The sequence below is a fragment of the Jaculus jaculus genome, chromosome 11, assembly GCF_020740685.1.
Source record: "Jaculus jaculus isolate mJacJac1 chromosome 11, mJacJac1.mat.Y.cur, whole genome shotgun sequence".
Taxonomy (NCBI): Eukaryota; Metazoa; Chordata; class Mammalia; order Rodentia; family Dipodidae; genus Jaculus; species Jaculus jaculus.
The window spans coordinates 39,573,277-39,589,251 of NC_059112.1; the positions used below are offsets into that span (position 1 = coordinate 39,573,277).

The 15,975-nt window shown below is 43.7% G+C and overlaps 1 protein-coding gene across 2 annotated transcripts in view; it reads right to left on the reverse strand.

Moving 5' to 3' along the window:
• The window catches only part of Zcchc4 (zinc finger CCHC-type containing 4), a 58,489-nt gene extending 42,805 nt beyond the window's left edge, over positions 1-15,684 (reverse strand). For both annotated transcript variants that reach the window (XM_004656096.3, XM_045161136.1), the window contains exons 1-3: positions 15,554-15,684; positions 14,703-14,821; positions 12,848-12,930 (exon numbers count right to left, since the gene is read on the reverse strand). In XM_004656096.3, the coding sequence (XP_004656153.3) occupies positions 12,848-12,930; positions 14,703-14,821; positions 15,554-15,680 (329 nt within the window). In that variant the 5' untranslated portion in view covers positions 15,681-15,684. The remainder of the gene's footprint in view (positions 1-12,847; positions 12,931-14,702; positions 14,822-15,553) is intronic.
• Between the last annotated feature and the right edge of the window lie 291 nt (positions 15,685-15,975).

A 15,975-nucleotide genomic window follows, 5' to 3' on the forward strand; every position in this document is an offset into this window, starting at 1 on the left:
TCAGATAATGCACCTTGTGCATCTGGTTTTACATGGGTACTGAGGAATCGAACTTGGGTTCTTTGGCTTTGTAGGCAAGTGCCTTAATCACTAAGCCATCTCTTCAGCCCCCAATAGCTTGTAAGAAATTAACAAGATCCCTACCTACCACTTTCTCTCTCCCTCTCTCTCAAGTAAATTTAAGAAAAAAAACAACAACACTCATCAAAGTGCTGAGAAGAAAAGATAGCGATGTGTTCCACTAAGTGAGAGAGCACCATCATACCCTGCAAGGCTGAGAATCTATTGCAGATGAGGTTGAGGAAAGAATATGATAGCCAGGGGCTGGAGAGATGGCTTAGCTGTTAAGGTGCTTGTTTGTCTGCAAAGCTGAAGGATCCAGGTTTGATTCCCCAGGACCCACATAAGCCAGATGCACAAAATGACACATGTGTCTGGAGTTCGTTTGCAGCAGCTGGAGGCCCTGGTGCACCCATCCTATCTGCCCCACCCCCAAATAAAGCCAGCCGTGGTAGTGCACACCTTTAATCCCAGCACTCAGGAGGCAGAGATAGGGGGATGGCTTTGAGTTCAAGGCCAGTTTGAGACTAATAGAGAATTCCAGGTCAGCCTTGGTTAGAGTGAGATCCTACCATGAATCCCCCACAACGACCCCCCCTGCAAAAAAAAAAAAAAAAACAGAATATGAAAGTGAAAGGAAAGGAAGGAATGCTTACAGTACTATCTTCCAGACACAAAGTGACCAGGGCACTCATGACTTCAGTGGCTAGCACTACCTACAAAAGACCTGTATAAGAGGAAGGAAAAATGATGTCAAAATAGAACACAGACTAGTTGGAAAGAAAGGATTTAGTGGAGGGGCATCTGAGAGGTTAAAAAGAAAGGTGGTGGGAAGGGATTATGATCTTGTTATATTGTCTATATGTACCGAGGAAGTCAACATTTTTAAAAAAAATGACCTGAGGCAGAGAAGAAATGGAGAGAACCAAATGGAATAATGGCTGGACTATCTACAGAGAATCTGATTTGTCACCAACACAGCAGAGCACAAATAATCTCAGTTGCACAAACACTGAGTAATAAATACACTCAGAGGCCCTACCTCAGCCTGGAAAAAAGGCGGTTCTTTCCTGACTAAAAAGCTTCAAGACACAACCTCAAAAGTAGGATCAGGCCGGGCATGGTGGCCCTGCGCTTGGGAATCAGAGGTAGGAGGAGGATCACTGTGAGGGAGAGGCCAGCCTGGAACTACAGAGTGAATTCCAAGTCAGCCTGAGCTAGAGGGACCCTACCTCAAAAAAAGAAGAGGAAAAAAAAAAAGAAAAGAAAACCAGGGCCAGTACACTTCTTTAGAATCAGTTTCCAGACAGACCTTCCTCCAGAATACTATACTTTAGCCAAGTATCTTCAGCAGGTCTCTGAACACAGCTGAAAATATGTAAAACAATAAAATATATCCAGTATACAATGAGGTAAACTCAGATCACTTTACCAGCATCCATCAAATATTAGCAGGTTTAAAAAAAAGGGCCATGAAGCCGGGTGTGGTAGCACATGCCTTTAATCCCAGCACTTGGGAGGCAGAGGTAGGAGGATCACTGAAAGTTGGAGGCCACCCTGAGACTACATAGTTAATTCCAAGTCAGCCTGGACCAGAGTGAGACCCTACCTCAAAAAAACAAAAAAAAGGGGGGGGGGAGGACATGAGTATTATATATGTGTGTGTGTGTATATATATCCAACAACAAAAGTCAATTCAAAGAAACCTAGAAATGACCAATGGTATGGACAGACGATGAGAGCACTGACTGTAACGAAATCACATGTTCAAGGTGAGGAAAGCATAAGCTCAAGTAAAGACACAGAGGCCAGGGACACAGGTCGGGGAAGAGCTTGTGCTTAGTTTGCACGAGGCTATAGGTTCAACTCACATCAGCAGAAAAGGGGCATATTTTTATATTTCACAAGAAGGGCCCATTAAGCACATCAAGATTTCCCAAACCTTGCTAGATGGGATCCACAGCTGTTTAGGGACTACAAAAGAAAAGATCTGTGAACCTGAAGGTTTAGTCTCAGAAACTATCCAAAATGCAACACCAAACAAACTGAATATGTATACAAATGGAGTCTTCCAAATGGGGAGATATAAAGGTTTTTGAAATTTTTCAAAATCATTTTTAAAAATTCCAAGCAGCTCAGAAAAATCATGCACAAGGGCTGGAGAGATGGCTTAGTGGTTAAGCGCTTGCCTGTGGAGCCTAAGGAGCATGGTTCAAGGCTCGATTCCCCAGGACCCACGTTAGCCAGATGCACAAGGGGGCGCATGTTTCTGGAGTTCATTTGCGGTGGCTGGAGGCCCTGGTGCACCCATTCTCGCTCTCTCTCTATCTGCCTCTTTCTCTCTCTGTCGCTCTCAAGTAAATAAATAAAAATGAACAAATAAAAATTTTTAAAAATCATGCACAAAAATCATGAAGGAAAATTATAAGATCTATAATAAAATTCTTGAAACTCAATGATAAACAGATAATCTTAACAAAACCAGGGAGGAAAAAGACACTCGACATCCAACAAAGCAAAGACAAGATTATCAGGTTTCTCTCTGCAAAACAACTAAGCAAGATGACAGTGGAACAATTCCAAGTCTACATAAATTGTTCCAGAAACCCAAAGAGGAGGCATTTCCCAACTCATTCCATGACATAATACCAAAGCACTTTCCAACTCATTCCACAAGACCAGCCTTAACCCAATACCAAAGTCAGAAATGAAGATTACAAGAAAACACAGGCCAATATACATCAACGGAGACTTTTAAATTATTACAAAATTTTAGCAAGTCAAAACAAGATACATGCATATAACACACATATGTGCACGTACATGCACACACACACACACACACACACACACACACACAAAAACAACCATACCATGGAGTCTAGTTTGTATAAAAAATGTCCCCTGGTGGAGAAAGGAAGGGAGGAGGATACTTAATAGGTTGATATTGTATATATGTAATTACAATGATTGTAATGGGGAGGTAATATGATGGAGAATGGAATTTCAAATGGGAAAGTGTGGGGGTGGGGAGGGAGGGAATTACCATGGGATATATTTTATAATCATGGAAAATGTTAATAAAAATTAAAAAAAAAAATGTCCCCTAAAAGGTTCATTTGTTCAGAGCCTGGGCCCCAGGGGGTGGATCCAAATCACTGAGCACTGCCAGGTGTGGTGGCGCACGCCTTTAATCCCAGCACTGGGGAGGCAGAGGTAGGAGGATCGCCCGTGAGTGCGAGGCCACCCTGAGACTCCATAGTGAATTCCAGGTCACCATAGACTAGAGTGAGACCCTACCTTGAAAAACCAAAACAAAAAACAAACAAAAAATAAAAAAAATTCACTGAGCACTGACTGACTCACGAAGTCTCTAACTCGGGCGTTAGTCCCAGCAGTGCCAAACAGTAAAACAGGAGTGGAAGGAGTAGACATTTATCTTGATTTTTCCCACATGAACTGCAATGAGGCACGCTAACAGTCGATTAGACATGATTTTTTATGAAATTACAGCTCACAAATACATAAACAACGATCAATTTTATAACACTTTATAATCTGTAAGTAATGACCATCAATTCCTGCTAAAATCACCAAATGGAAGTCTGATGAGGAACTTTATGTAGGCTGACTAATATAAGTCTTAAGATCATGAACAGGTAACCACTATCTGTCTTCTGATGTTCCCCCAAAAGAATTCAGAGTAGGACGGTGAGTTCTGGAAGCATCAGCAAAATGCTGACTGCAGTGGCTTCTGGGAGGGGCAGGGCAGAGCTGGGAACAGGGCCTTGTTCTCCGGGAAGTAGCAGCGCTGTCTGCTTTAACTGCCGGGGGCAGACCTTTAAAACGGGGAGCGGCATGTGCTTATCGGTTCACCCACCTATGGCGCACAATTCAGTGGCTCATAGAATATTCACAAAGCTGTGCACAGCCTAGTTCCAGACATGTTCACAGCTGCTCCATTCTGTCGACAGTTGCTCCCAGCACCCAACTCCCATCCTCCAGCCCACCAATATGGGTTCTGTGGACGTGCCTACTCTGAATGAACACTTTGCATAAAAGGAATCATAGAGTAGTCATAAACAGATTTTCACTTAAAACTTTTATTCTTACTTATTTACAGGTGAGAGAGAGTGAGAGAAAGAGAGCGAGAAAATGTATGCAGCAGGGCCTCCAACCGCTGCAAACTCCAGATGCATGTGCCACCTTGTGCATCTGTCACACATGGGTCATGGGGAATTGAACCTGGGTCCTTAGCCTTTGCAGGCAAGTGCCTTAACCACTAAGCTATCTCTCCAGCCTGATTAAAAACCTTTAAAAGACTTTGTTTAAAAATTAAAACTGCAAGCCAGGCATGTTGGCACACACCTTTAATTCCAGCACTCAGCAGGCAGACGTAGGAGGATCGCTGTAAGATCAAGGGCATCCTGAGATTACATAGTGAATTCCAGGTCAGCCTGGACCAGAGTGAGACTTCATCTCGAAAAACAAAAATAAATAAATAAATAAAAACTGCAGGGCTGAGATGTCTCAGCAAGTATGAAGGCCTGAGATTAACTGCCCAGTGATCACTTAACAGCTGACAGTGGCCACAACTATCTATAATCCCAGTCCTGGGGCCGGGGACAAGGCCAGAGAATTGATGGGACTGGCTGACCAAAAAGGTAGCAAAAAGGGCAGATCTGGGATGAGTAAGAGACATCTCAAAGAAACAGGCAGGTGAGTGAAAAGAGGACCCTTGATGATTTCTTCTGGCTCTGTATATGAGTGCATAGGGCATGAGCATCTGCACACTCCAGCTGGCTGGAGACAGAAGCTACAAGATCACCAGGAGCTAAGCAGAAGAACCTTCAGAGTAAGAATGAGCCTGAGGACAGCCCATCCAGCTGAGAGTAATTACTTTCAAGAAGAGGAGAAGGGGCTGGAGAGATGGCTTAGCAGTTAAGCGCTTGCCTGTGAAGCCTAAGGACCCCAGTTCGAGGTTTGATTCCCCAGGACCCACGTTAGCCAGATGCACAAGGGGGCGCACGCGTCTGGAGTTCGTTTGCAGTGGCTGGAGGCCCTGGCGCTCCCATTTTCTCTCTCTGCCTCTCTGTCTGTCACTCTCAAATAAATAAATAAAAATTTAAAAATTAAAAAAAAAAAAAGAAGAACACTGCTAAACGACCATCGTCCCCATGGTCTGTCTTCAGGCTTGGTGATGATCCCTTCCTATTCAATGTGTCAACCAAGACAGCTCACCCCGCGTAGCTCAGGGAGGCCACATTAGCCGTGCCGGCTGTAAGACCTTCCACACTGCTCGTCAGGGGCTTCGTGGCTAGTTCGTTAAGATTTCCTTGACAGACAATAAACTGAGTTCTTACATCTATTTCGTACTTCAAGGCCATGACATCATCATTCAACTCCCCAACTTCGGCATGCAGATCCAGGCTTTTCAAGCTTGCAAGAAATAACAAGCGTTCAGGTGCTCCGGGTTCCTCAGGCTCACACCCATGGTTTACTGCACGCGCCCTGGGGGAGAGGAAGCTTCATTCTGCCGCATGGCTCAACACACTCCACAAATTGCAGGCTAGCATTTGGAAATGTCATTTTTATTGATCTCCGTTTGATGTTCCATTTGCCTTTCCTGGAGTACACAAATTATGTTTATGGTATTTCTCTCACAGCAGACCTTGAAACCCCAAGTTTAAATGAGTTTGGAAAAAAACATAACCAAGTGAAATATCAAGTACACAAAATTATGTGGATGCACATAAATTAGTACTGATTTCTGCATTCAAATTTATCTTTCCTTCAGACTCCATAGGTCACAATAAGGGTGTAAACACACTGCATAATAGAAAACTAACACAGTTTAGAGCATAACAGGTAGCTAACACCTATATGAAAAGCAAACCTCAGGCCCAAAATATAAATCTATCAACTAATCATCAATGAAACATAAAGCCCAACTTAAAGAGTGAGGTGAAGAAAAGAGTTATCAGGGGCTAGAGAGATGGCTCAGTGGTTAAAGATGCTTGCTTGCTCTTGCCCTCTCTCTCTCAAATAAATAAAAGAATAAAATTAAAAAAAAAAAAAAAACAGTGTGGCCGGGTATGGTGGCACACATCTTTAATCCCAGCACTTGGGAGGCAGAGGTAGGAAGATGGCCCTAAGTTCGAGGTCAGCCTGAGAATACAGAGTGAATTACAGGTCAGCCTGTGCTAGAGTGAGACCCTACCTCAAAAAACAAACAAACAAACAAATACAGTGAGGGCTGGAGAGATGGTTTAGCAATTAAGGCATTTGCCTGCAAAGCCAAACGACCTCGGTTCAATTCCCCATGACCACCAGATGCACAAAGTGGCGCATGCATCTGGGGTTTGTTTGCAGTGGCTGGAGGCCCTGGTGCACCCATTCTCTCTCTCTCTCTCTCTCTCTCTCTCTCTCTCTCTCTCTCTCTCTCTCTGTCTGCCTGCCTCTCCCACCCACCTCAAATGAATAAAAGAATAATTTTTTAAAAAGATGTTGCTTGCAAAGCCTGACAGATTTGATTCCCCTGTACCTACATAAAGCCAAATGCACAAAGTGGCACATACATCCGGAGTTTGTGTGCAGGGTCAAGGGACCCTGGCATGCCCATTCTCATTCACTCCTTCTCTTTCTCTTTTGCTCCCTCCCTCTGTCTGCTTGCAAATACATTAATACAAGTATTTTTTTTAAGAACAGAAAAAATGAGTATCAAATCTTATTCTATGGCTGGAGAGATGGCTTAGCAGTTAAAGAACTTGACTGCAAAGCCAAAGGACCCATGTTCAACCTCCTAGATCCCACATAAGTCACATGTACAAGGTGGTGCATGCATACAATGTGGCGCACACGCCTAGAGTTTGATTTTAGTGACTAGAGGCCCTGGCATGCCAATTTTCTCTCTCATTAAAAGAAAAGACCAGGCTGTTAGGCTTGCCTCAAAAAAAGAAAAAAGAAAATAAATCCTATTCTATATATGAGATCCATGCAGCATTCCCAAACTCATAATAAAAACTGGGTAACACCAATCAGTTAGTGTACTACCATCATTTTTCCTAACAGTCAAAGATACAACCAGGTGTGGTGGCTCATGCCCATAATCCTGGCAGTTGGGAGGTTGAGGCAGGAAGATAGCAAGTTCATGGCCAGCCTGGGCTACATAGTGCATCCCAAACCAGCTTATAGAGTAAGAGCCTGTCTCAGAAAAAAAAAAAATTATTTAGTTCATGAAAAACTCTTTCTAGTCTACAGTAAGACGTGAAATATGCTTTATAGACTAGGTATAAAATCTATATCTAAATGCAGTTCAATACTTTCAAAAACACATCTTTAATAAGATAATTTACAAATGATTTGGATACAATTAAATTTTCTAAATTAGAAAACAATTACAATAGGAATAGGTAATTTATTAAGGTTTGCTTTTAAAAGCAAACTTTCTGGGGCTCCAGAGATACCTCAGCCAAATGCTTGCCTTATGAGCATGAGGACTTGAGTTCAATACCCAGTATCCACATGAAAATGTTGGCATGGGACTGGAGAGATAGCTCACTGGTTAAGAGTGTTTGCTTGCAAAGTTTCATGGCCTGGATTCAATTCCCCAGTACACATGTAAAGCCAGACGCACAACGTGGCACATACATTTGGAGTTCATTTGCAGTGGCAGGAGGCCCTGGCATGCCCATACTCATTCTCTGTGTCTCCCTCTCTCAAATAAATATATAAAAGTATTTTTAACAAAAGTTGGGGGCTGGAGAACCAAGGGTGGCAGCACATGCCTTTAATCCCAGCACTCAGGAGAGAAAGGTAGGAGGATCACTGTGAGTTCAAGGCCACCCTGGGACTACATGGTGAATTCTAGGTTAGCCTGGGCCAGAGTGAGACCCTACCTTGAAAAACAAAAAAAACAAACAAACAGAAAAAAAGTTGGAGGCTGGGGATATGGCTTAGCAGTTAAGGCATTTGCTGGCAAAACCAAAGGACCCAGGTTTGATTCCCCAGTACCCACATAAAGCCAGATGTATAAAGTGGCATATGCATCTGGAGTTCATTTGCAGTGGCTAGAGTGCCTGGAATGCCCATTCTCTCTATCTGCAACCCGCCTCTATCATAAATAAATAAATAAGTAAACAAACAAATCATTTAAAAATAAAGTTGGCATGGTGACAAATACATGTAATCCCAATGCTGGGGAAGAGAAGAAGGTAGGAGGATGCCTGGGGCTCAATGGCCAACCAACCTAACCTAATTAGTGACAGCTCCAGATCAATGAAAGAGCATGTCTCAAAAAAGGCAGTGGCCAGGTGTGGTGGTCCACACCTTTAATCCCAGCACTTGAGAGGCAGAGGTAGGAGGATCACCCATGAGTGCGAGGCCACCCTGAGACAACATAGTGAATCCCAAGTCAGCCTAAGCTAGAGTGAGACCCTACTTCAGGAGAAAAAAAAAAAAAAAAAAGCAGTGGTGGTGCATTCCTGAGGAATGATAGCTGAGGCTATCCTCAAGGATCCACATACATGCTCACAAATAAACACACAAATGCCCACACACACATGCACATAAAGAAAGGCAAAGCTTCAGCAGAGCTTACCCTAAGGCTCTGAACCTTTGAAGGAATAACTGATTTCTACCTTGTAAAAGTATGTACTAAGCACGGGGCATTCAGTTAGACAGGCAGGGGCTGTTGCAATTAGGTTCGCATGCACTGCTGGTAGAAATCACCCAATCAAGAGCAGCTTGTAGGAAAAAAGAGATTTATCTTGGTTTACAAGCTCGAGGGAAAGCTCCATGATGGCAGGGAAAATGATGGCATGAGGAGATCCCCACTGGCCAACATAGGCAGACAATAGCAATAGGAGACTGTGCCCAACACTGGCAAGGGGAAACTGGCTATCACACTCAAAAGCTGCCCCTAACCAACAATACACTGCCTGCTGGAGGTGTCAATTCCCAAATCTCCATCAGCTGGGAACCTAGCATTCAGAACACCTAAGTTTATGGGGGACACTTGATTCACACCACCACAGGGGTGCATTGAACAATTCTGCATATCCAAAAGCTTCAACTCCTTCCTGTTCTTATTCAAGCACAAGGACTTACAGTGTAACTGATCAGCTAAATGCACAGGTCAGCAAGATGTGTCTCACTATCTACGAAGTGTTTTTTCTAGAATAGTGTTGTGTTTAACATTTTCCTTCATACTGTATAATCTTCATATACACATATATATGTATATATGCATATGTGGACCAACATCACTACAAGCATTATTTTAAATTTTTTGTGCTCTCAACAAATATCCCCTGAATAAAAACCTCTGGCAACAAAAGCAAGGTTGTGGGTCATTTAAGAAAGATGCTTGGGCTGGAGAGATGGCCTAGTGGTTAAGTGCTTGCCTGCGAAGCCTAAGGACCCCAGTTCAAGGCTCAACTCCCCAGGACCCACGTTAGCCAGATGCACAAGGGGGCAACATGTCTGGAATTCATTTGCAGTGGCTGGAGGCCCTGGCGCACCCATTGTCTCTCCCTCTCTCTATCTGCCTCTTTCTCTCTGTTGCTCTCAAATAAATAAAAATAACCAAAAAAATTTTTAAAAAAAGATGCTTATTGCTAAAGACTCCATATACTTGGGCTGCAAGGCCACTGCAAAATCTTGCTAGATCTGAGCTGATAACCTCCTCCATGTAGACCAGCTGACAGAAAGCCAGAAGAAGCCATTCTGCATGCTGTTCAATGGGAGAAAGAGAAATTACCAGTGAAGATACTCATCACTACAAGCCTTATAATTGGCCAGCCAGGCCAAATGAGCCAACGGGTGCAATAGTGGCACATCTGTTATGGGGGAAACCAACTGCCCTCTAATTGGACAGGAGGCCCGCTCCATGGGAAGGGAATACATCCCTGATACTGAAAACTTACAAAAGGGGTAGTCATGAGCCCTAGGGTTGTAACATCTGCTGTTGCCTGGCCAAATGTACATACTATGCTTATCAAACTGCCCAGTAAGCACCTCTGTTAATGTTCTCACCCTTATATTAATGCTACTCTCACTTTTGGTAGAGAATCTTCTCTTTTCAGATGGCAGTGACCTTGGGACGACTCAGAAGCTATCATGGTGAGGGAAAGAAATGACCGCAGTGCTCAATACTGCAATATCTGTATCACACCTTCCAAGGCTCAGGGTCTAATGCAGAAGACATGGCAGAAAGAATGTAATGGCCAAAGGAAGGGCAGGACTCCACACAACATACTCCCACCAGACACAAAATGGCCTGGATATCCATGGTCTCACAGTGCCTGATACTACCTGCATAAGACCATCATAAGAGGAGGAAAAGATCAAGACATCAAAAGTAAAAGAGAGACTGATTGAGATGGGGAGGTGGTATGATGGAGAGTGGAGTTTCAAAGGGGTAAGTGGGGGAGGGAGAGTATTACCATGGGGTATTTTTTATAATTAAGGAAGTTGTTAATAAAAAAATTAATTAATTAAAAATTAAAAAAAAAGAAAGATGCTGCTGGGTGGGGGCACACATCTTTAATCCCAGCATTTGGGAGGCAGAGATAGGAGGATCACCGCTGCCATCCTGAGATTACACAGTGAATTCCAGTTCAGCATGGGCTGGTGTGAAACCCTACCTCAAAAAAAAAAAAAGAAAGAAAGAAGGAACAATGCTAAAAACAATTTTATTAAAACATGCTATGAAGAATCAGTATAACATTGCTGAAATTATAGTTCCCCCAATAATCTTTTAGAAATACTTTAATTTTTTACATAGTAGCCTGTGTTTTATCTTCTAACTAAATGAGATACACATTTTAATGTTCCCCCCCCCCCCAAGGTAGGGTCTCACTCTAGCCCAGGCTGACCTGGAATTCACTCTGTAGTCTCAGGGTGGCCTTGAACTAACAGCGATCCTCCTAACTCTGCTTCCCAAGTGCTGGGATTAAAGGCATGTGTCACCACACCCGGCTATTTTAAAAATTCTTTTTAAAAATATATCTTTATTAATTTATTTGAGAGAGAGGGGGGAGAGACGGGGAGGGAGGGAGAACATGGGCACACCAGGGCCTCCTGTCAGTGCAAACAAACTCCAAATATGTGCTGACAGGATTTGCAAGCAAGTGCCTAACTCTTCAGCCCCTCAAAATTCTTTTTTCTTCTTCTTCTTTCTGGTTTTTCGAGGTAGGGTCTCACTCTAGCCCAGGCTGGCCTGGAATTCACTCTGTATTCTCAGGGTAGCCTCGAATTCACAGCAATCCTCCTCCCTCTGCCTCTGGAGGGCTGGGATTAAGGGTGTGTGCCACCACATCCAGCTATTCTGGTTTTTCTTACAGTTTAATTGAATCACCAACACCCAACATTTAATGTAAGAACATAAAAACATGCTTATCAGATAAAAGTGATATGGGGAAAGCACAAAACGAGGTGCATATTGTGACAGCAACCTGTAAAGCAAACAAGCTGCAGCATAGAACAGACACTGGAAAGACGACAAAAGCAACGGGATGGTGCAAGGGCAGAAACCACAGGCAGCGTTTTCCTGTATTGTCAACCTTCTGTTTTCTCAGGTGAGCAGAATTCTGTCATGATGCATCCCTTACCTTACCTTTTGTCTCTTGTCTACTTACAGCAGATGATTATGCTACTCATTTTATTTGCCTTTATGTTTAAAATTGACAGCTTGGAGGCAGAAAGGCCTATGTATGAAGCACAGCTAAGTCATTCTCACAGGATGAACTTGAAGTCACTTCTACCAGACCTAATTTTCTCACCTCATCCTCCCAAATGAAACATTTAGAACACGGCCAATTTCACAGTAGTGCCCATTTATACAAATTCTCTTTCTTGTTATTGGCTAAATTTCCATACAGTGAGTAGGCATCTCTAATGAGGTATTAAAAGTAAAGGGACAATCAAGTTATCTTAAGAAAAGCTTTCTCCTCAGAAGAGCCTGAAGTCTAGGAAACTCAGTCAAGGTGCTTTAAACAGATTCCAGTGCTCATCTGCATGTGGCCTGAGCAAGGCTCACAGTGCTGGGAACCCAGAGCCCAGGTGGCAGGAGGAAAGGGAACCCTCTCTACTGTCAGTGATCCAGTCAGGGGCTTCCCAGGCAGCCTCATCTAGCACACAAAGCCCCATGCCTCTGAGACACGTGTGTGTGTGTGTGTGTGTGTGTGTGTGTGGTGTCTGCACAACATGTGCCTCTGCAGTGCCCCATACGCTCACCTGTGGTGGGTGCGCTCATGGGCAGTGGCCAAAGGTGAACATTAGCTGTCTTGCTCCATTACTCTTCCTCCCATTCTTGAGTCACAGTCTCTTACTAGCCACACAGTTTGCTCCCAACTCCCCCTCCCCATCACAAGCCCTGATGATCCTTCATTCCTGACGATGCTCCCCAACAGGCGATGATAAGGGTTACCCACTACTGTTTATGTGGGGCCTGGGGATAGAACTCAAGTGGTTTCTCAGGCCTCCTCAGGTCCCCATGCTTGCAAAGAAGTGTGCTTAACCACTAAGCAGTCTCTTCAGTACTTAATGGTGGCAGAACTTCTGCTTGAGGGGATAAAAATGTTTGAGAACTAGGTAACAGAAATAAACAACATTGTGAATGTAATTAAAGCCACTGAATTTACTCTTACAAATGATTATAGTGGCAAGTAAGTTAAATGTAATGTATGTAAGTTATGAATGTAAACTTAAAGGAAGAGAAAAACAACAATGAACAAAGATATATTTCAACTATAAGAATTTTTGAAAACTGGTATCACATCAGTACCTTTCTACACAATGTGCTCGGGACAGAGGAGGCCGACATCTTTGGTTCTGAGCTTCTCGGGCAGCAAGTCTAGCTTCTGACAACTGAAAGGCAGTACAAAAGCCATTTTATTTATTTACTTAGTTATTCATTTAAAGTCCTAGATGGCCTTTATCTATGTAGGCCATATTGGGTTTCAAACCGCCAATCCTCCTGCCTCAGCCTCCCAAGTGCTGACTTTATAGGCATGTGCCACACCATCAGGCAATTTTTGTGGGACATTTTTGTTATTGTTGTTTATTTGTTTCCAGGGCTGGGGATGAGACTCAAAGCCCTGGGCGTTCCATACAAACAAAACTTAACAAACTATCACACTTGCGACCAATCTAAAACTGTTACCACTTTCTGACATCAAGGAGCAAGAAATTCAAGCAGCTTCCTGTTATAAACAAGCATTTACTTGAGGGAAAAGCACAGGAGACAGCCAAAATTCCCTAGCAACTACTAACATATTAGGAGCTGGGAGGTTAATTCACACATGGTAATCTTAACTGGTCTGTAGAAAAAGGAGACTTTTTACCATCTAACAAAGCTGAAAATTCTGTAGTCAACAAAGCTTTCAGAAACTTCTATTGGAACTGAGTCTAAGAGGAAACCAAGATCATAACGGTATATTTTTGTTACTGTTGTTGTTTTGGTTTTTCAGTGTAGGGTCTCACTCTAGCCCAGGCTAACCTGGAATTCACTGTGTAGTCTCAGGATGGTCCTTAACTCACAGTGATCTTCCTAATCCAAAGTGCTGGGACTAAAAGTGGGCGCCACCACCTTCATCAGTCATCCAGTAGCTATGCAAAGGATGTTCAATTCAAATGTCAAAGCAATGTGCTTTTCTAACATTTCTTAAAATAATAATGACCTAAGATCTTCTGGGAGAAGTATATAGAATGCTATGAAGTGAATGGATGTCATGGTTTGAGTCTGAAATGCCTCCCACAGGTTCATGTGTGCTTGGTCCTCATCTGGTAACACTGTTTTGGGAAGTGGCAGAAACATTAGGAGGTAAAACCAAGCTCCAAGAAGTAGGTTCCTGGGGGCACACACTCAAAGGTTTTATCTAGTCCCGGGTCACTTTCCTAGCTTCCTGTCCACCATGAGGTGAGAATACCTTCCCTCCCACACTACCACCGGAGGAAACAACTAGACTGAAGACTCTAAAAAATATGCGCCAAAATAAATCCTGCTCCCTTGGGTCATTCATATCAGGTATTTTGTCACAGCAATGAAATCTTAACACAGAAAGTGTCATCCCAAAAAACCCATTTTGAAGTGTAACTAGGTCAAGAGGGTGAAACCATTATGGACGGGTTTACAACAATTATTAAGAGCAATTCTCTTTTTCTCTCCCTCCCATCTTCCCTCACTCCCTCTCCCCACTTCCTCTTTGACTTCTCAAGTCTCCAGAAATAAATGTTTGTAACATATACCATCCCCTCTATACAGAAAGTTAACCACCCAATACTAATATCTCAGAGTCTAGCAAGAACTTTAGTCTCTGAGACAGAAAGACAACAGTTATCAAAGTTCACAAGTAAATCCCAATCTCCAGGATCAAAACAACATGGTATCCTCATTTCTCTTAAGTAGTTCAAACTACATGTGTTTACTGGTTTAGATATTCTATTAAAAAAAAAAAAAACTGCTGGGCGTGGTGGCGCACGCCTTTAATCCCAGCACTCAGGAGGCAGAAGTAGGAGAATCGCCATGAGTTCGAGGCCACCCTGAGAATACAGTGATTTCCAGATCAGCCTGAGCTAGAGTGAGACCCTACTTCGAAAAAGAAAAAAAAGAAAAAAAACTGACCACAAAGTATTCATACCTTTTCATCTTCCCACTGAAAGAAATTACAATCTTTTCTATCTCTACAGGCTGAGCAGGCATAAAACTTCCGTGTTTCTTGCTTCCCCTGGCTCATCTTGACAAACAGAAGAGTGGGGCCTACATCCAGAACAAACAGGAAAACACACGTCAAACAGGAGTCACCAGCAAATTCTTATCTTTCATTGCCTTAATATAACTTGCTTAGTTTTCAATGCATAATTTCTAGCCACCATTCTATTTGCTAAAATTTTATTTTCTTCTCAACCACCACATTCAGACACTGATTACTTATAATTACTGAAAACTGATCTCTCTGGAAAGAAAATGCTACTGTCATTATAGTTTTTTGTCTACATTGTGAAAAGTCACAAAGTTGGGTCTTGACAAATGGAATAAAGGGGGTACCCGAGAACTGAGAGCTTTGCCACCGCCAACGGGGAAAACCTGGGCTTTAGAATTGGACACACCTTCTCTGTACAAATTAGACAAACATTGGGTCTGGTTTACAGGTAAGAATTCTGTATCATTCTCTCCTCTCCATCCAGACCCTCTCGCTTTTGCAATACGTGAAATTTGCAAATGCTTCTCTAGGGAAATCCCACACCGTGCATTCCTTTGGCCCACTGTCTGTGCCTTTCCCCAAAAGAGATGTAACAGTCCTGAGCCAAAGCTCCCACAGTAGGGACTTCGGAGGCTTTACAAAATAAGCTGCAAAACACGTCCCGATGTTGTAGGGCGTCACACAAGGTGGCGTGGCAGAGGGGGAAAGTCCTAAAAGCTCACAGAGCAGCCAGGTTATCTCGAGCCCCTGACGCCGGCCAGACAGGCTGAGCACCGACGCCGACCCACCGTGAGGACAAAGCGGGGCGGGGGCGCCGGGATCTGAGGGAAGCACCACTTGCACTCCGGAGCTCGCCTGGGAGCCCTCGCTCCCTTCTGCCTCCTCGTTCTCAAAACTGTCCCTGGAGGCCGCCATCTTCCCACCGCCGTCCCGAAAGCCTCAGCGCCTCAAGAAGCCGAGAAAGAGCGCCGCCGCAGCAGCGCGCAGGAGCCACAGCGCCCCCGCGCGCCTGGGAGGAGCTGAGGACCGCCGGGGCCTCGGCCATGGCCACGCCCCCAAACCCAGTCCAGGCCTCACTGGGACTGATCTTAAGCGGTCCCTATGGATGAGGCTGCTTTGGGACCTGTGCCAAGAGCTTGCCTATGTCTGCCTTACCTTCAGCACTTGTAAACACACCACACACACACACACACACACACACACACACACA